Source organism: Oncorhynchus keta, chromosome 12 (genome assembly GCF_023373465.1).
Source record: "Oncorhynchus keta strain PuntledgeMale-10-30-2019 chromosome 12, Oket_V2, whole genome shotgun sequence".
Taxonomy (NCBI): Eukaryota; Metazoa; Chordata; class Actinopteri; order Salmoniformes; family Salmonidae; genus Oncorhynchus; species Oncorhynchus keta.
The window spans coordinates 31,095,682-31,116,955 of NC_068432.1; the positions used below are offsets into that span (position 1 = coordinate 31,095,682).

The 21,274-nt window shown below is 39.9% G+C and overlaps 1 protein-coding gene across 1 annotated transcript in view; it reads right to left on the reverse strand.

The window, feature by feature from the left end:
- Window positions 1-21,274, reverse strand: part of tenm1 (teneurin transmembrane protein 1) — a 214,180-nt gene that overhangs the window by 111,254 nt on the left and 81,652 nt on the right. The window contains exons 4-5 of the mRNA XM_052458010.1: window positions 11,650-11,881; window positions 1,593-1,843 (exon numbers count right to left, since the gene is read on the reverse strand). Coding sequence (XP_052313970.1) covers window positions 1,593-1,843; window positions 11,650-11,881 — 483 coding nt within the window. The remainder of the gene's footprint in view (window positions 1-1,592; window positions 1,844-11,649; window positions 11,882-21,274) is intronic.

Sequence of the window (21,274 nt, forward strand, 5' to 3'; positions counted from 1 at the left end):
TCCCGGGGCCACCCATATGTACAATGTATGCATGCATGGGTGTAAGCTGCTAATCATCTGCTATATGGCATAATGACTTACTTTGGCACTGTTTTACATTTTCTTGGAAACAGTGGGAAGTATTATGTAACTATCTCTACTGATGTACCTACTTGGTACATGGTATTTGTCATACTCTGGAATAAAGGCTAAGCAAGACCAATAGCTACATAATATATTGTTACATAACAGTCTATCTGCTATCTGTCCTTTTCTGCTTGTCTCTTAGTCCAAATACTGCTTCTTACAGTTTCAATGGGACAAGGAGAAGAACACATGCACCCCAAAATTCTGAGGGTGCACCAAGTATGTGAGGATGGCTGGGGGTGGTCCGGGGGAGGTATAGTTGGAGGATTTTGAATTTTTCAAACACCTGAAACAGCTTAGCCCTGCAATATAAAGCCATAATCATTATGCTTAATTCTATGTAAAACAAAATGTATATTTTTCTGCATATGTAAGCATACTGTACCTCATACATAAACACACTTTCACACTCTTCACATACGCTGCTGCTACTCTGTTTATTATCTATCCTGATTGCCTAGTCACTTTTACCCCTACCTGTACACATTACCTCAATCATCTCAACTAACCCGTACTCCCAGCAAAATAACTTGGTACCGGTACTCCTTATATATAGGCTCGTTATTGTGATTATATTGTGTTACTATTTACTTTTTGTGTGCTAATTGTCATACTTTTTAACCCTGCATTGTTGGGAAAGGGCTCGTAAGTAAGAATTTCACAGTTGTATTTGGTGCATGTGACAAATAACATTTGATTTTACGTCTGTATTCTCCTGGTTAATTTTTTTTAAAGAAAGAAAATATGTTTCTCTGTATCTCTGCTAAAATCTGAGTAAAAGATTAAAAGGAATGTGATTCTTATTCATTACATCTAGTAAATGCTTGCTTTTCTAAAGTAGACCAACATTGCCAGCCAGCATGCCAGCTAAGATAGTTAGACAAGCTAGCTACTCTAACTTGATTGATAGACTGAAATGGCTTCTTGGCAGCTAGTTATGAGGTTGGGAGATTGGGAACCTATCTGGTCAAGATAAAGCCAACTTCATGAAATTGCTAGGTGGCAAATAGTATTACAAAAAAAAAACACAACAACAAATTTTAAAAAACTAAGAGAAATCTGAAGGGGTATGTGCCCCTGTACCCCCTACGGGGATGACACCTCTGAACACAACCATTATGACAGCTACAATACAAAAGCAACATCATTATACAAATCCAACTACCGTTATATGTTTAATGGGTTTCAAAACCTTGAAAAATGATTTGCCTCTGATAGAACATAAGGAATGTTTGCTTCCTTTATCTTACAGAATCAAAAACGACTTGGATGGATTTCCTCCCAAACAATGCATTCATCCTATTGCATGAAATAAAATGACCCTGGCAAAAAGTTGGAGATGAAAACAAAAAAGAAAAACATTCCAAGTGGAAACGTTATGCTGTCTGTCTGACATTGTACTGTACTAAATTGTTCAGTAAAATATAGAGACAGATAATATAGATAGGGAGAAATACCCGACTTACCAATGACATACGTAAGCAGGAGGGCGAGGGTTACGGTGATAGCGGTGGCGCTTAAGGCAGTGCATTTCCAGTTGCAGCACTTGTAGGGCTTGTTGAAGGTGAACATGGGTCTGGAGAAGGTGCTCCTGGGTAGGGGCCGTGGGGGTGGGGAGTACACTGTGTTAGATGTCAGAGGGTAGTTCTGACTGGCAGCGCTGAACAGGGCAGAGGAGCCTGAGCCATGTTTGAACAGAAAATGCCTGCAACCCAACAACACAAGAGGTAGACATTGATGAGAATATACACAACATAGCACATACATTACCATACATTACCACTTCATTGTAACACAATAACATAGTATTGTTCGAACATTTTCACCTTTTTAATTTGCGCACAAATACAAACAGCGTAGATATGAATACACATGCACAGATTAAGACATTTCCAATCTGTGTAGTACTTAATCAGGATACAGAACACAATTTACTTCTGTTAGATACTTGTGTAGTTCGGTTTAAGTTATTAGTAAACTGCTGGAAATGCACATCATTGAGAGAGAGAGAGTCTAAGACCAACATTTATTATTACATTCTCACACCTGACAGTGATGCTGAATGCTGTGATTACATGGATTTATGCTAATGCAGAATGGTGGCCAATTCCTCCTCACTGTGAACTTGACCTTGCAACCACTGCCTTTATCTAACAAGCTGTAGGCGGCAGTGTGCAGGGAGGGAATAGACCGACCGACGGAACAGAAGAACAAAAGGAAGGGGAAAAAATAACCCTCATTGCTCAGGTCCCTAATTAGAAAAGGTTTTAATACCATTAGCCGCTATCTTTAATGTGTTCAATTAAAGATGTGAGAGTACAAAGGTCAGTTTTAGGGAAGATTATATCACAGGGCATAATTGCTGGGCCAATTTTCACAGACAGCGTAATTCAGTTTAAGTATGGTTCACAAAGGGATAAAGTTATCTGAGGCATGTTTGTTTTTGTTGTCCAAGCCAGTGTAAACGCAGCATCCTGTGGTATTGGGTAATTCTCCTCACGGTCTGCAGCAACATTCATGAAAACTGGTGAGGTTATTGACCGTGGACATCCAGAGCTGAGCTCAACACGGTCTGGGATATTGAGGCACAGTTCTGTTGTAGTGCTGCTGCTGACACTTGAAAAATGCATTGTTAAGGGCAAAAAAACGGTCAATAGAGGAGCAATCAATTCCTGTCTGTGTGTAATTTAAAGAAATTAGGAAGAAAATGCTTGTGGTCTTGAATATGGTCATTATGCTGATGTGACAGAAATATGTAATTGCATTGATGTTGGGTCAGTGCCATATCATCCGTGTCTGTGTTCTCAACAGTGTATCGACTTGGCTGATATCATTTGGCCAAAATAAAATAACTGATTTTATCTCAAACTTTGTTTTGGTTTGAGGAAGGCGTTCAGGAGGAGGAACTCTACACTACACAAAAAAGAGTTATTTGTGGAGCGATAGGGTTCTACCAAGAACCATTTTGATCAGAAGAACCCTTTTGAAATCAAATCAAATGTTATTTGTCACATGCGCTGAATACAACAAGTGTAGACCTCACATTAAAATGCTTACTTACAAGCCGTTAACCAACAATGCAGTTTTAAGAAAAATGTGTGTTATAGTATTTACTATAACAAACTGAAGTAAAAAAGAAAGAAAGAAAATAGAAAAATAACAAATAATAAAAGAGCAACAATATAATAACACTAGCGTACCAGTACAGAAACAATGTGCGGGGGCACAGGTTAATTGAGGTAATATGTACATGCAGGTAGAGGAAAAGTGACTGCATGGATAATAAACAGAGAGTAGCAGCAGTGTAAAAATGGGGTTGGGGGGACAATGCAAATAGTCCTGGTAGCCATTTGATTAGCTGTTCAGGAGTCTTATGTCTTGGGGGTAAAAGCTGTTAAGAAGCCTCTTGGACCTAGACTTAGCTCTCCGGTACCGCTTGCTGTGCAGCAGTAGAAAGAACAGTCTATGACTAGGGCTTTCCCTGACACCGCCTGGTATAGAGGTCCTGGATGGCAGGAAGCTTGGCCCCAGTGATTTACTGGGCCGTACGCACTACCCTTTGTAGTGCCTAGTGGTCGGAAGCCTTGCAGTTGCTGAAAACCCAACCAGCTGTATGTTATCCATGTCGTCGTTCAGCCACGATTCGGTGAAACATAAGATACTACAGTTTTTAATGTTGATAGGATAGTCTTGATCAGAGCTCATCCATTTTATTATCCAATGATTGCACGTTGGCTAATAGGACTGATGGTAAAGGCGGATTACGCACTCGCTGTCGGATCCTTACAAGGCACCCCGACCTACGTCATGCGAATGACAGGGATTTGGGCCTTGTCGGGTGTCTGAAGTCAATCCTTTGCGTCCGACTCATTAAAGAAAAAATCTTTGTCTAGTACGAGGTGAGTAATCGCTGTCCTGATATCCAGAAGAGACAGCGGCAAAAACATCATGTACAAAATAAGTTACAAATAACGTGAAAAAACACACACAATACCACAGTTGGTTCGGAGCCCATAAAACGGCGGCCTTCTCATCCGGCACCATCTGGAACCTTTAACATCCTAAGAACCGTTTTTGGAAGATAGGGTTCTGTGATGATTCTTTGGAAGGCAAGAAGGATTATTTGGAATGAAAGAAGGGTTCTACATAGAACCATACATAATATTTCCCAGCATGCTCTATTACAGGGAGATTTTCAAAACGGTTTGTTTTTCTGTAATATCAGTGTTTTTGCATGTACATTGATTAGTTGATTCATTGTATGGTAAACTTATATACATAACATACCGATTTCTAACTAATCCAATCAGTTAGTAATTTGATTTATGGCACCTGTTACTGAGATGGTTGTTACAGTTTAAGTGATTGACGTAGTCTCAGTATTCAATCATCCCTACCCTGGCAGTCATTCTGAATGCAGGTTGCGGGTGATTAACAATTTATCTTGTTGGATATCCTAATTCTGGCTGGGTTCCAATACAAACTATACATGACATTGAAAGCCAGGATAATGTGACTTGCAATCCTGATGTGGCCTGTAAACCAGGATATTCCGAAAACCACTGTGTTAGGATATAACCAGGTGATTTAAAAAAAAAATATATATATATTTCACCTTTATTTAACCAGGTAGGCTAGTTGAGAACAAGTTCTCATTTGCAACTGCGACCTGGCCAAGATAAAGCATAGCAGTGTGAACAGACAACACAGAGTTACACATGGAGTAAACAATTAACAAGTCAATAACACAGTAGAAAAAAAGGGGAGTCTATATACAATGTGTGCAAAAGGCATGAGGAGGTAGGCGAATAATTACAATATTGCAGATTAACACTGGAGTGATAAATGATCAGATGATCATGTACAGGTAGAGATATTGGTGTGCAAAAGAGCAGAAAAGTAAATAAATAAAAACTGTGGGGATGAGGTAGGTGAAAATGGGTGGGCTATTTACCAATAGATTATGTACAGCTGCAGCGATCGGTTAGCTGCTCAGATAGCTGATGTTTGAAGTTGGTGAGGGAGATAAAAGTCTCCAACTTCAGTGATTAAATATAATCTACAGTGCATTCGGAAAGTATTCAGACCCCTTGACTTTTTCCACACTTTGTTACGTTACAGTCTTATTCTAAAATGGATTAAATTGTTTTTTCCCTCATCAATCTACACACAATACCCAATAATGAAAAAGCTAACATTTTTGCAAATGTATAAAAAAAAAAATGAATTTACAAACTGTAAATATTCAGACCCTTCACTCAGTACTTTGTTGAAACACCTTTGGCAGCGATTACAGCCTCAGGTCTTCTTGGTGTTAGGTTCTAAATGAACATAGTAAAACACACAAATGATTAGTAAAGCTTAAACCAAGTTTATTCACCCATTGGGTCACACAGCTGCATGAGACAAAGACATGGTTCCACCAGTGGTAGTATATATACCCAAATTGTCAGTATTCAGACCCTTTACTCACTATTTTGTTGAAGCACCTTTGGCAGCGATTACAGACTCGGGCTACAAGCTTGGCACACCTGTATTTGGGGATTTTCTCCTATTCTTCTCTGCAGATCCTCTCAAGCTCTGTCAGGTTGGATGGTTAGCGTCTCTGCAAAGCTACTTTCAGGTCTCTCCAGAGATGTTTGATTGGGATCAAGTCCGGGCTCTGGCTGGGGCACTCAAGCACATACACATACATTGCCTTGACTGTGTGCTTAGGGTCGTTGCCTGTTGGAAGGTGAACCTTCACCCCAGTCTGAGGTCCTGAGCGCTCTGGATCAGGTTTTCATCAAGGAACTCTCTGTACTTTACTCTGTACATCTTTCCCTCAATCCTGACTAGTCTCCCAGTCCCTGCTGCTGAAAAACATCCCACAGCATGATGCTGCCACCACTATGCTTCACCGTAGGAATGGTGCCAGACGTGACGCTTGGCATTCAGGTCAAAGAGTTCAATCTTGGTTTCATCAGACCAGAGAATATTGTTTATCATGGTCTGAGAGTCCTTTAAGTGCCTTTTGGCAAACTCCAAGCGGACTGTCATGTGCTTTTACTGAGGAGTGGCTTCCGTCTGGCCACTCTACCACAAGGGCCTGATTGGTGGAGTGCTGCAGAGAAGGTTCTCCCACCTCCACAGAGGAAGTCTAGAGCTCTGTCAGAGTGACCATCAGGTTCTTGGTCTCCTCCCTGACCAAGCCCCTTCTCCCCCGATTGCTCAGTTTGAGCCGGAATCATGAGGATAGAGTTATGGTCAGATTTGCTCAAGGAAGAGACTTGGTAGTTCCAAACGTCTTCCATTTAAGAATGGGGCGGCAGCGTAGCCTAGTGGTTAGAGCGTTGGACTAGTAACCAGAAGGTTGCGAGTTCAAACCCCTGAGCTGACAAGGTACAAATCTGTCGTTCTGCCCCTGAACAGGCAACCCACTGTTCCCAGGCCGTCATTGAAAATAATGTTCTTAACTGACTTGCCTGGTTAAATAAAGGTTAAAAAAAAAAAAAAAAATGATGGAGGCCACTGTGTTCTTCAATGTTGCAGACATTTTTTGATACACTTCCCCAGATCTGTGCCTCGACTCCTGTCTCAGACCTCTACGGATAAATCTTTCGACCTCATATCTTTCTCTGTGGGACCTTATACAGACAGACGTGTGCCTTTCCTAATCATGTCCAATACATTTGTAGAAAAAGCTTAAAGATGATAAATGGAAACAGGATGTACCAGGGGTTCTAGGAAGAACCCTCAAAAGATAAAAGGGTTCTCGGTAGAACCCTTCATAGACGGTTCTAGGAAGACCCTTTAGATGACAAAATGGTTCTAGGCACAACCCTTCACAAGGTAGAACCATATACAGCGGGTTATTTGAAGAACCCTACATAGAGGTATCTAGATAGAACCCTCTGCAAAGGGTTTTACCCAGCACCAAAAATGTATCCCCTTTGGGGACAAACTGAAGAAGCCTATAGAGCACCTTTTTTTCCTAAGGGTGTACGTTTTTGGATCATAAAGATACCAAGACGTCTGTAATGATGATCTGGTGATCACTCTATTGATCACTGATCTTCACCATTGATTATATAATATGTTAAACCACCATTTTGTGGAGATACAGTAGGCCTATGTGTGGATTGGCTCCTCATAATATCCCTCTGAAGGTGCTTGTGGAGGTGGGTGATACTGTGAACCTAATTGCTAGTCATTTTAGCGGTCTGAAAAACACTTGATGTTACAGTATACTAATTAATTGGAAGACAGCTATGTTTAATTGGTAATGTCTGCTGGTGAGAGTTGACAACACAGAAATCTGAAATCAACTCAAATATATATAATCTCTGGTAAATATTCAGTCTTGGTTTATTTGTCAAAGCCAAGAGAACAGTGTTAAAACTGTCAACAACACATCACCCAGCCTTTAGAGTGAACGTGCAGTAATAGAACAGTTGTTATAATTTTCTAAATGTGAAGACAAAACATCAAGTGTGGTGATGTTATTGATCGGCCATCACGTCAAACCTTTCATTTAATTAGAATTGACAATGATAAGATATACAATGCCAAGAGGAGGTATTGGATAGCAATTTGCTGATCTACATGAATGCTGGCATTGTATTAGTTTTATATATCGACAACAAGGTTCGTTTAGGTGTGAACAGAAAGTCAGCACACAGCCACATCAGGCATGGTGACATTCTCATCCCCTATGCAGAGTGTTTGACCTCTACATATATGTGGGGCCTTAATGAGCAGTCGTTGAGATCCACCATAAGGGAGGGAGGATCTACCTACTCCATCAAATTCGAGACGTTCAAGTACCACTACCCCTCCCGCAAACCTAATTGTGTTCATTTGTCATTGTTGTCACTTTTGTATATTACATACAGAGCCTTCAGAAAGTATTCCTGCCCCTTGACTTATTCAACATTTTGTTGTGTTACAGCCTGAATTCAATGTGGATTAAATAGATTTTTGTCTCTCACCCATCTACACAATACCCCATAATGACAAACAGAAAACATGTTTTATGAAATGTTTCCAAATTTATTGAAAACGAAATACAGAAACATCTCATTTATATAATTATTCAGTCCCCTTTGCTATGACACTCCAGATTGAGCTCAGGTGCATCCAATTTCTTTTGATCATCCTTGAGATGTCACTACAACTTGACCGGAGTCCACCTGTGACCATGAAGTCGAAGGAACTGTCTGTAGATCTCTGAGAATTGTGGTGAGAAAGTATTCCCACCCCTTGACTTTTTCAAAATGTGTTACAGCCTGAATTTAAAATGGATTAAATAGAGATTTAATGTTAAAGTATAATTATGTTTTTTCAAAATGTTTACAAATGAAAAATGAAAAGTTGAAATGTCTTGAGTCAATAAGTATTCAACCCTTTAGTTAAGGCCTAAATAAGTTCAGGAGTAAAAATGTCTTTAACAAAGTCACATGATAAGTAGCATGGACTCACTCTGTGTGTAATAATAGCGTTTAACATGATTTTTGAATGACTACTTCATTTTTTTCATAGATGTTTAAAATATTTCATAAACAATACAAAACATACACATACAAAGCAGTGAATTTCCAACACAGATTCATACACAGAGACCAGGGAGGTTTTCCAATGCCTCTCAAAGGAGGAAACCTATTGGTTGATGGGTAAAAATAAAAAAGCAGACATTGAATATCACTTTTAGCATGGTGTTATTAATTACACTTTGGATGGTGTATCAATACACCCAGTCACTAAAAAAATACAGGTGTCCTTCCTAACTCAGTTGCCGGAGAGGAGTTGCCGGAGAGGAAGGACACCGCTCTGGGATTTCACCATGAGGTCAATGGTGACTTTAAAACAGTTCCAGAGTTTAATGGCTGTGATAGGAGAAAACTGAGGATGTATCAAGAATATTGTAGTTAATCCACAATACTAACCTAAATGACAGAGTGAAAATAATATAAATACTCCAAAACATCTATCCTGTTTGCAACAAGGCACTAAAGAAATACTGCAAAAAATGTGGCAAAGACATTTATTTTTTGTCCTGAATACAGAATGCTATGTTAGGGGCAAATCCAATACAACACATTACTGAGTACCACTCTCCATATTTGCAAGAATAGTGGGGGCAGCATCGTGTTATGGCTATGCTTGTAATTGCTAAGGACTGGGGAGTATTTCAGGAGAAAAATAAACGTAATGGAGCTAAGCACAGGCAAAATCCAAGAGGAAAAACTGGTTTAGTTGGCTTTCCACTCGACACTGGGAGATTAATTCACATTTCAGCAGGACAATAACCTATAACACCAAGCCAAATCTACACTGGAGTTGCTTACCAAGAAGACAGTGAATGTTCCTGAGCGGCGAGTTACAGTTTTGACTTAAATCTGCTTGAAAATCTATGGCAAAAAAATCTATGACTTGAAAATGGTTGTCTAGTAATGATCAACAACCAATTTGACAGAGCATGAAGAATTTTGAAAATAATAATGGGTAGATATTGTACAGTCCAGGTGTGCAAAGCTCTTAGAGATTTTCCCAGAAAGACTCACAGCTGTAATCACTGCCAAAAGGGATTCTAACATGTATTGGCTAAGGGGTGTGATAACTTATGTAAATGAGAATGTCTAAAAACATGTTTTCACTTTGTCATTATGGATTATTGTGTGTAGATGGGTGAGACAAATCTCTTGAATCAATTTTGAATTCAGGCTGTAACTGTGTAACACAACAAAGTGTGGAATAAGTCAAGGGGTATGAATACCTTCTGAAGGCACGGTACACCTAATAGGTCGTTATGGATGTTTTGAATACAATGCGTGGGGGAGAAAATATACCTAAGGTAGGCCCATGTTTTCTTCTATGATGTAGTCTTCTCCCTACTGATGCTGATAACGCACGTTTCACACGTCTTTCTCTGAAGACAACATGTCAACATCTTTTAGTCAACAGAAAGAAGTTGTTTACCAATGATAGGATTGCTTATTTTCAATTTACAATACATTTATAAAGCACCAAGCACTGGTGGGTTTACCAAACAATGGGGAAACAGACAAATACACCAGCGACACATACACCAAGATGAACATTTCGGCTCATCCTTTCACTCACATTTCACGGACAAACCTTTGAGTGAAAAAAACTATCTGAAAAGGCAGACAACATAATTGTCAATCTTGACAAAGGTTCTCTACTTCATGATTCATTTACTTATCCATAGTTTTCTTGTCATAGTGGTCCCTTGCATTTTAAAACCTAAAGATAAACAAGCCTTGTCATTAATAACAAGCGGGAAATGTTTTGATTGAAGGATAGAAAATAAGGATAGAACATTTACCTCGTTGCTTTTGGTCCTAAGTCATTGAATTTGCCATTTTCTAAGCATGACGCATCTAGAGCTCAGCTCATTTTAAGTTGATAGAGTTTTTCCATTTTCAAGTGTGCAAAAACAGTGAATTAGACAGTGTGACATCATTGTTTGGCAACCCTTTTCAATTTCACCTTCGACCCAACAGCTGTTGGCGGCCATCGCTTCTTTCTTTGATTTCCTATCAATAAGCAGTCTTGCTACTAACCTGTCACAGTCTGTTCTGTTTCAACTACTTTCATCTCCCATACTCTAGCAGAACAAAGCTAAGAAAGAGAAACTAATTATCTCATCTGGCAGGTTGGTTTTCAAGCAGGACAAAGATAATTCATTCCAAGTTCATAAGCTCAAAGGGATAAAGGTCACATTTCGGTCTCTTGGAAATCACAAAAATGATTACATTATTAAAAGAAAAGAGTGTTCATAAAGGGTGACCGCTTGAAATGGTTTTCCCTTTGGATGTCCATTTAAAAACCAATAACCCTCTTGGGATGAACAGCTACACTTCAAAAAAGGTTGTTCCTTCATTAATTGTCATTAATGACTCCCACACCAGTCAGATGTTGGCAACCTTCCTTTAACTAACTACAATAGCTATTTTACTATTCACATCTGACACAACATTTCTTTATATGCTAATTGTGAACTCAACAGGCTTTTTGCAGTTAAATCGATGATTTGCTTTGTAAAGGCCTTGATCTTCAGTATTTTCAGCTAATCATGTACCTATTTATGTTGGATTTGTACACCACTTCACTTCTCAAAAGCCTTAGCCCTGAATCTCTTCAAAATGATATGATTTAGTTACACACCACCAACCCCTCATTATGAATTAACACCATTATTCATCTCTCTATCAAGTGTGAATCATTAAAGACGTGTGAGAGGTCTGTGACTGAAGTCACAGGGGTCCTCTCTGCAACACTTAACTCATGCCAACAACATGTTCATTCAATCTACTTTCTCAAATCTAGTGCTATTTTTTGTATCCAAGTTACCGGTGGTGTCACAGTGATTAAGAACATGGAGGGAAAGAGGCCAAGAGCCCTGCATGACTCATATTGTGGAAACTATGGCCACAGAGCTGTTAAAGTGTCTGCCACACTGAACTGACCCCATTACTAGGCAGGTGAGAGTGGAGGTGCCAAGGCTTACCTGGTCTCCAGGGGATGTTGCTGTTGAGTGCCCAGCTGTTGTGGAGCTGGCCTCTGTCTCTGTCGGCCGGCTGAGTGGGATCTCCATCCATCGCCTGGCTCCGAGCCGGCAGGGTGTTCCTCTGCAGTGCCTCAGAAACATGAGCATGAGGGGCTGGGCGGGCACATGTGCACGCGTGGGGAGGGGGCGGGGGTGGGGGTAGGGGTCTGAAGGTGAACTGGGCTGGTGGACTGCTGGGGAGCTCTGCAGAGAGAAAGAGACAAAGTGAGACAGAAAGTGAGAGAGAAAGCGAGAGAGAGTTGAGAATTTCCTGAGTGGCTTGATAAGTGTGTGAGAGTTTTGTGACATTTAGTAAGCACTTTGTTAACATTCACTTTTCCTCCACTTGGAAAGAGCCTTGGGGATTTTTTCATTTTAATTAGCACACTTAACAAGGTTATCATTCAAAAGTACAATCCACATTTTGAAAAATAGTTATGCAATAAAATTGACAGATGAACATACATTTTCATAGCACCCCAGATGCTATGATAAATGACACGCCTGTTGCTAATGAAATAAAGATGAATAGACATAAGGGCATAAGGATTGTAACCCTAGAAACCAAATTGGTTTCGTCCTGCATTATTACTTTGTTGTCGTTCCTCTATAAAAAGCTCAAAACCCCTGAGTCACCCTTCGCAATCTCACGTATGAGTCTGTGTTTGAGTTCAGCGGCTCAGCAAAGAGAGCTGGCTTTCATGCCCCTGCAGTGTGTGACAGGTGAGTTTAGTCAAGTACATCCAGACTGAGGTCTACCAGACATGTTCTCTTGCTGCAACACCACAGATGCATGAGTTCACTCCAGCTAGGAGTGAGTCCCTGTCTATTGACCACACCTGTTGTGTCTTCACACCACAGAACGTGCAACTTGTAGACTTTAGTGTAGGAGCTTTATAATCCAATTCCTTTATAACGACTCTTATTCTACCCTACATTTCAGAATCAAATTAAAAGTTTCACTTTCAAGTGTTATTAGTCCTATGTACAGGATACACACGGTACACAACGTCCAACAAAATACTTACTTGCAGGTTCCTTCTCGACATTGAAACAACAATAAGAAATAAGAAAAGATAAGAATACAAACTTAAAGAAAATGTCTCAGTTGAATAGAATAAACATTTAAGCATAACAATAATACAGGAAGGCAAATGTATAGTACAATATTTACACATGTATCAGGGAAAGAGAGATTGGGGGGCAAGTGTTTAAATTGTGCAGTATTAGCGATAGTAAATAAGAGTCTGGAGGCAGCAGTTGTGATGTGTGTGTTGCATGAATGCATGTACAGTATGTATGTATGTGTGTGTGTGTGTGTTAAATGTTGTCTAGTCTTAGTTATTTTGACTAAATTATAATTAAGTCTTAGTCACATTACTGTCATTTGAATAATGATTTAATCTAGTTATTGTCAAAATGACGAAAATAGTGGGCCATTTTTGTCAACTTAATGCCCTTTCATTTTAGCCACATTTTAGTAACATCACATTTGTATTGCCTCATTAACCTATAGGAAACATAAATCACTGACTTCCATGTGTACAAACATACATAACCTTGTCCTATCAACATATTGTTCTGCATAACATCACATTCTCCTCCCAGCTGCAGAAATATGACAAACATATATAATAAATAATATATTATATAAGAACTATCTGGTCATGTAAATTCCTAATTCAGCCATAGATACTGCACACACACACAGAGAGAGAGAGAGAGAGAGAGAGAGAGAGAGAGAGAGAGAGAGAGAGAGAGAGAGAGAGAGAGAGAGTAAAAATAAAAATATCACCAGATGGTGCTGCAAAGTAGCCTAGTATGGGTTGCACCTCCATCACTCGGTCTTGTCATTGCCATTGTTATCAAGTCACACTGATGTCCAAAAGTAGAACGGTGGCTAATGAATTTGAACAAGAGTTATTGACTGTTTTGCCCAGTTATGTAGTCGAGTCACTAAATATCGAGTCCCCTGTGCTCGACTCAAGAGTGGTGTCATGAAATTGGCTGAAATTCCGAGTCACTGGGTCCACATGAACTCAAAATAGATTTAAATACCCAGTCAGATATAGTGTAGTGACAAGATACATTTAGTCAATAAATGGTTTGTTATTCTTTTCCCTTTCTTTCTGTGCCACCAAATGTTTTCCTGTTTTCATATAGGCTACTGGTAATGTTACCTGGGCCACGTTCAGTTTAAAGATGTTCTTAACTGTTGCAGATTGATCAGTTAATAGAGCCGTCCTTATTCCTTATTCAACATGTCAGAGAGGCATGTTTGTTCTACATAGCATATTTTTATCTGAACATTCTAAAACTTTGTGTCCTGCAGCTGCTGATTAGCAGGAGGGACGGGGCAATTTATTGTCGCATGCGGTGCTCAATTTAAGAATGGCTGTCAGTCAAAACCCATACAGCGCTATGAAGCGCAGAGCTTGAGGTCTGACGTCATTTATAGCATGTACAGCCACTGCGTTCCAATTTAGGTGCTTATCAGTGCCCAAATCTGCCATTTTCAACCCATATATGGGTTTGAGTGTAAAGGGCTACCATGTGTTTGAGTGTAAAGGGCTACCATGGGTTTGAGAGTAAAGGGCTACCATGGGTTTGAGTGTAAAGGGCTACCTTGTGTTTGAGTGTAAAGGGCTACCTTGTGTTTGAGTGTAAAGGGCTACCATGGGTTTGAGTGTAAAGGGCTACCATGGGTTTGAGTGTAAATGGCTACCATGGGTTTGAGTGTAAATGGCTACCATGGGTTTGAGTGTAAATGGCTACCATGGGTTTGAGTGTAAATGGCTACCATGGGTTTGAGTGTAAATGGCTACCATGGGTTTGAGTGTAAATGGCTACCATGGGTTTGAGTGTAAATGGCTACCATGGGTTTGAGTGTAAATGGCTACCATGGGTTTGAGTGTAAATGGCTACCATGGGTTTGAGTGTAAATGGCTACCATGGGTTTGAGTGTAAATGGCTACCATGGGTTTGAGTGTAAATGGCTACCATGGGTTTGAGTGTAAAGGGCTACCATGGGTTTGAGTGTAAATGGCTACCATGGGTTTGAGTGTAAATGGCTACCATGGGTTTGAGTGTAAATGGCTACCATGGGTTTGAGTGTAAAGGGCTACCTTATCTTTGAGTGTAAAGGGCTACGTTGTGTTTGAGTGTAAAGGGCTACCAAAACTAGATAGTTGTGTGTTCTCATCCCAGTTGTATACAGAAAGACTAATGACAGAGTCCTGCGTTTGGCCTAAGAGGTTGAATTGAATTGTATTGATTTAGTTTGTCTGTGTGATATGTTTTTTCTCCTGCTTATTATACATCAGCGTTTAGATGGCAAGGCTCACTTCTAAGGTATTATATAATAAATGCAGATTGGAGTCTGTACCTGCAGTAATCTGATAAGATCAGTCCTCTCCATTGATCTACTGGCCATTCATTCTGTTTAAATGTTAAATTCCTCCATAATTTCCCTTTTCAGAGTATTGATATTTACCAGGTAACAATGTAAAGGAGACTGCAAGAAAATGACCAGAACATAATTCCATCAGACAGTTGTTGTTTGGGAGGGTTATTTTCCAACTACAGAATCAAGTTGCTAATTATTGAAAGATCAAATAAAATGTTATAAATTTTAATCTTGAAACATAATATGTTGTGATCTATGATGACCAGAGAAATGATGATTGTGAATGTTCTAAATACAATAAGAACAATATCGATGGTTCTAAACCAGTGAGGGGCTAATATGGATAACAGTATGGTTTCCAGAATGTATGCCAAAATCTAAACAGACAAACAAATATGCACTGAGTGGACAAAACATTAGGAACACCTTTCTAATATTTAGTTACACCCCCTTTTGCCCTCAGCCTCAATTCGTCGGGCATGGACTCTACAAGGTGTCAAAATGTTGACTCCAATGCTTCCCACAGTTGTGCCAAGTTGGCTGGATGTCCTTTGGGTGTTGAACCATTCTTGATACACACGGGAAACTGTTGAACGTGAAAAACCCAGCAGCATGGCAGTTCTTGACAAACTCAAACTGCCGTGCTTGGCACCTACAGTCACAAGAAAAAGTATGTGAACCCTTTGGAATTACCTGGATTTCTGCATAAGTTGGTCATAACATTTGATCTGATCTTCATCTAAGTCACATCAATAGACAAACACAGCATGCTTAAACTAACAGCACACAAATTATTGTATACTATATTGAATACATAATTTAAACATTCACAACGTAGGTTTGAAAAAGTATGTGAACCCCTAGGCTAATAACTTCTCCAAAAGCTAATTAGAATCAGGAGTCAGCTAACCTGGAGTCCAATCAATGAGACGAGATTGGAGATGTTGGTTAGAGCTGCCTAGCCCTATAAAAAACACGAACAAAATTTGAGTTTACTATTCACAAGAAGTATTGCCTGACGTGAACCATGCCTCAAACAAAAGAGATCTCAGAAGACCCATGATTAATAATTGTTGACTTGCGTAACGCTGGAAAGGGTTCCAAATGTATCTCTAAAAGCCTTGATGTTCATCAGTCCACAAGTAAGACAAATTGTCTATAAATGGAGAAAGTTCAGCACTGTTGCTACTCTCCCTAGGAGTGGCCGTAAGGGAAAGATAAGGGAAAGACAGTGCAGAATACTCAATGAGGTTAAGAAGAATCCTAGAGTATGAGTTAAAGACTTACAGAAATCTCTGGACCATGTTAACATCTCTGTTGATGAATCTACGATATGTAAAACACTAAACAAGAATGGTGTTCATTGGATGACACCACGGAAGAAGCCACTGCAAAAGTGCACCTGGATTTTACACAGCACTACTGGCAAAATATTCTGTGGACAGATTAAACTAAAGTTGTGTTGTTTGCAAGGAATACACAACACTATGTGTGGAGAAAAAAAGGAACAGCACACCAACATCAAAAACTTATCCCAACTGTAAAGTCTGGTGGAGGCCCAGTCAGAGTCCTGACCTCAACCCGATTGAGATGCTGTGGCATGACCTCAAGAGCGGTTCACACCAGACATCATAAGAATATTTCTGAACTGAAACAATTTTGTAAAGATGAATGATCCAAAATTCCTCCTGACCGTGGTACAGGTCTGATCCGCAACTACAGAAAATATTTTGTTGAGTTTATTGCTACCAAAGGAAGATCAACCAGTTATTAAATCCAAGGGTTCACATACTTGTTCTACCCTACACTGTGAATGTTTACACGGTGTGTTCAATAAAGACATGAACATGTATCATTTTTTTGTGTTATTAGTTCGAGTCTGTTTGTCTATTCTTTGACTTTTATGACCAAGTTATGTAGAAATCCAGGTAATTACAAAGGGTTCACATACTTTATCTTGCCACTGTACTACCATACCCCGTTCAAAGGCACTTAAATATTTTGTCTTGCTCATTCACCCTCTGAATGTCACACACACAATCCATGTCTCAATTGTTTGAAGGCTTAAAAATCCTTCTTTAACCTGTCTACTCCCCTTCATCTACACTGATTGAAGTGGTTTTAAGTAACATCAATAAGGGATCATAGCTTTCACCAGGATTCACCTGGTCAGTCTATGTTATGGAAAGAGCAGAAATGTTTTTAAATATTTTTTTAAATACAATATTTTTCTACAACTTTTCCCCAAAATCCACATGCGAATTTTTGCAAGACATTGTGTTTAATGTATCTCGTTTGGCGCAGCCACATCCCTATTATTTTCACGCTTGCTACATAAAACAAAGCCTTTGAGGTGTAAACATGAGCCTCAGAGGAACAGATAGTACCAGAGGAGGCTGGTGTGGAAAGATATGGGAGGATGATCTTATTGAAATGGCTGGAATGGAATATATGGAACGGTATCAAACATATGGAAACCACATATTTGACTCGGTTCCATTTATTCCATTCAAGCCATTACAATGAGCCCGTCCTGATATAGTTCCTCCAAATGTAGGTACACTTCTGAAAGGTTCTTCATAAAAAGATTTCATTTTGACATTCTTCTCTGATCATTCAGGAGCTTCCAAAACCAGCCTTTAACATGGCCTCAATTTACTTCAACTCCATTTCCGGGAATTCCCTTCAAAGCACATGCTTTCAAGACAGAACCTCCGCGGGATTGAAAGAGTCTTAAAAGTACACCTGACCTGCTGCAGACATACTCTATCCTTGACTAATGTAAATATACTAGGTCATACGTACACATGCATTATTAAGACTAGGCCATTCACTGATCCTCTCGTAGATAAACTAGCTGCTCTAAGTGCTGCCTGACTGCAGCCAGCCAGAGCCTGACAATACACTGTAAAACAACAAAGAAGAGGAAAATTAGAATTCATTTCCATGGCAGCTCCTTCCACTCTGCCAACCTGTTTGGCAGTTGGCATAATTGGACTTTTCACAGGCACCCTTTCTTATAAGTACTTTATAATAACCCCATCACAGGCTCCTCAATCCAGAGAAGAGATGGGACAACTTAATACTTCACAATGGTACTAGAGAGAAGCTGCTGCACTGTCTCGAAAAGAAGCCACATTTAATCAGAACCGCACTGCAGAATTTACACAGCCATATAAACATATTTCATGAGGGCGGCAGGTAGCTTAGCGGTTAAAAATCTGCCTATGTGCCCTTGAACAAGGCACTTAACCCTAATTGCTCCGGTAAGTTGTTCTGGAAAAGAGCGTCTGCTAAATTACTAAATGTTTTGGTAAAATAATAGGATTTCGATTGGAGGTTAACTATTTGCCGTTATAAATCCACACTGAATAAAACCGATCTCGATACATGAACAAGAACGCTGCAGGGTGGATTGAATCAGACCCAGCATCATTTTATATGAGATTTGGCCAGCGGGACATCAGACTACAGATCTGAGTGAAGATGCATCTTGGCTGCTGTGTCAGGAACACTGAGGTGTAAAGCTGACCCACTGAGACCCTGGTCCAGGCAAGAGAGCAGTTTATTGATGACCTTGGCTGCAGAGCATGTGTCTACAAGTGTTATTGCAACCCTGATGCCGCCCACTGCAGTGAGACGCACAAGCAAACAATAAGCCAATGGGAACACTTTTCCATTTAATTTCGTCCCTACAACACAACACCACGTTGACTTGCAATGTTAATAGAACTGTTTAAACAACACAAATGATTCTGATTTCAATGGAAAATGGAAATGCATGCAAAGGGCTCTGACTGTGTTATACCCATTCTATTTCTAAAAGGGAACCTGAGTTGCGAGGGGAAGCACATTAGCTTCACCTGGAGAGGGGAGAGAGCATGGCTCAGTGTCTCACTAGACATGGGAGAATACAGAACAAAAGGGCTGGCCCTGCAGTCCCCCTCACCCTGCTGCTTTCAAGTGCTGCACACAGTGCATTATGCATAGCCTTCCTTACTATTGACATTTATACTTCAAAACTCACCTTCCTTTTGCACAGGGAGGGAGATCGGAATGGAGCTGTATAAGAGCAGGTAAGGCTGGCATTTTCAGCAGACAAATCATTCCGCTCTGTTTGAGTGTGTGCGTGCGTACGTGCGTGTTTGTGTGAGAGTAGGGGTGAGAGTAGGGTATGAGGTTCGGCACAGCACCTGACATTTAATAGAAATGCCTCTAAACATGTGGCCTATCAGAAAGTTTGAGATTCAGAGAGAGGCCTTAAATGAAAATTCTGTTGAGTAAAAAAGCTGGACTAGGCAGCAAAAGGTAGAGAGAGAGAGTGTAAATTGCCGTTGTGTACTTTATGTCATGTCCCTACATAAAGAAAGCACCAGCTACAGTGTGCACCTTTTAAGTTGTTAACTTTGGGCAATTCTGAAGATTAAATTTAGTGTGTCCTAGTCTTACATGGCTATACATGAGTTTTGTAATACTCCCTTTGGAAATTCATAATCATGCACTATCTAGGATGATAATACTGTACACCATTTGTATGTTTCCCGAGCCATAGCACAAAGACTGAAAGTCTACAGGTACAGAAGCACATGCTAGCATACCTGTAGATTTCAAGTCATTGCGCTAACACTAGTTAGCAATAGCTCGCAAAACTACCTCTGAATTCCTTCATTCTGCACACGGACGCAAAAATGGTATCTACGAGTTCAGCCAGCACACATATACACTATCAGATTGGGACTTTTGCAAAACACGCGAGAAAGCTCTTAATGCCAAAGGCTTTAACACAATTTCTTTCCCAGCAAGACCCTCTATTATTGAAATTGCTCTTGGCATATAGAAAGGTACATCAGCCAGCCACAATGAAAATGCCTGGTGTTGAGTAACACCGCAGAGTCTAAACACACACAGCTCTCAGGCACTCCAGAAGAGCGTCTCTCTTTCCCCTACCCCTCAGAGGCTACTGCAATAACCTCCTAAAATAAAATCCCATGTATAATGTACTACCACAATTACTTCCAAAGGTGGAGTAGTCTATTCATCACACATCAACTATTTTTACATTTGGCAACAGTACATCTTGCACAATGACAATCAGAATTGCTTGTGAGGAACATTTTCTTCTGCACAGTCCTCCCCATTGGCTTGGCTCCCTTCAGAAAACAAGCTGAATGCACCTGAAGGGTACAGTGTCACTTATTCAATCTCTTCATTAATACATGTTTACTTTCACCAGATGTCCTTCACAGCTCATAAACCTAGATTTCCTCTCCAACATCTGATGAATCACTGTGGATGAGGACTTGTGTGTATGTATGTATGTATGTATGTATGTATGTATGTATGTATGTATGTATGTATGTATGTATGTATGTATGTATGTATGTATGTATGTATGTATGTATGTATGTATGTATGTATGTATGTATGTATGTATGTATGTATGTATGTATGTATCCATATGGTAAAGGATCAATTAAGGTACATTAAACCAAGAGTCTTACCACTCTGTCAGAACCTCTGTGTTGACTGTGGATTGGAAGTCAAGTAAGTCAATGTAACTCATGCTTAGCCTGGGTGAGAGAAAGACCTGAGGAAGGAAAAGGCCTGCTGTTTTAATAGACAGGCCAGGCAGGGTTGTATGTTTACTGAGCAGCAGATTGATAAGAGCACGGTTGGTCTGTTTTAGACATAAAATAACTGAAATGTAGGTGCACGTACCTGGGTAACCTCTCAGTCGACAGTATGTATTTGCCAGCAGGGTCCTTATACTGTAGGACACTCTCAAGCACCTCTGCCCAGAAGATATGACTATCCTCTTCAGTCATAAATATATTTATTCTCTGGCATAGTTATGCATGGTGGATAATACACAAGAGGAAACAGAGGCAAATAATCTCGTATTCCCCCAATTTGACTTGGCCTTTTCTAGACTGGGCTTCAAAATGCATTTATTGTAACCTGGTGCGTGAATGGAATCTTTTTAAGAGCTTTAAGATGATCCCACTGTAGAAAGTGCTACATGACTTTACACACTACACAAGGGGAACATCAATCCATGAGACTAGACACGTGTCCCATCTTCTTGCTAGAATTATCTGGGGCACTTCAATCAATAGAGGCAACATGACAACTTAGCATTCTCGGGTTGAACTTCAAAACATTTTTTTGTTGTCATATTTGAATCATTGTGA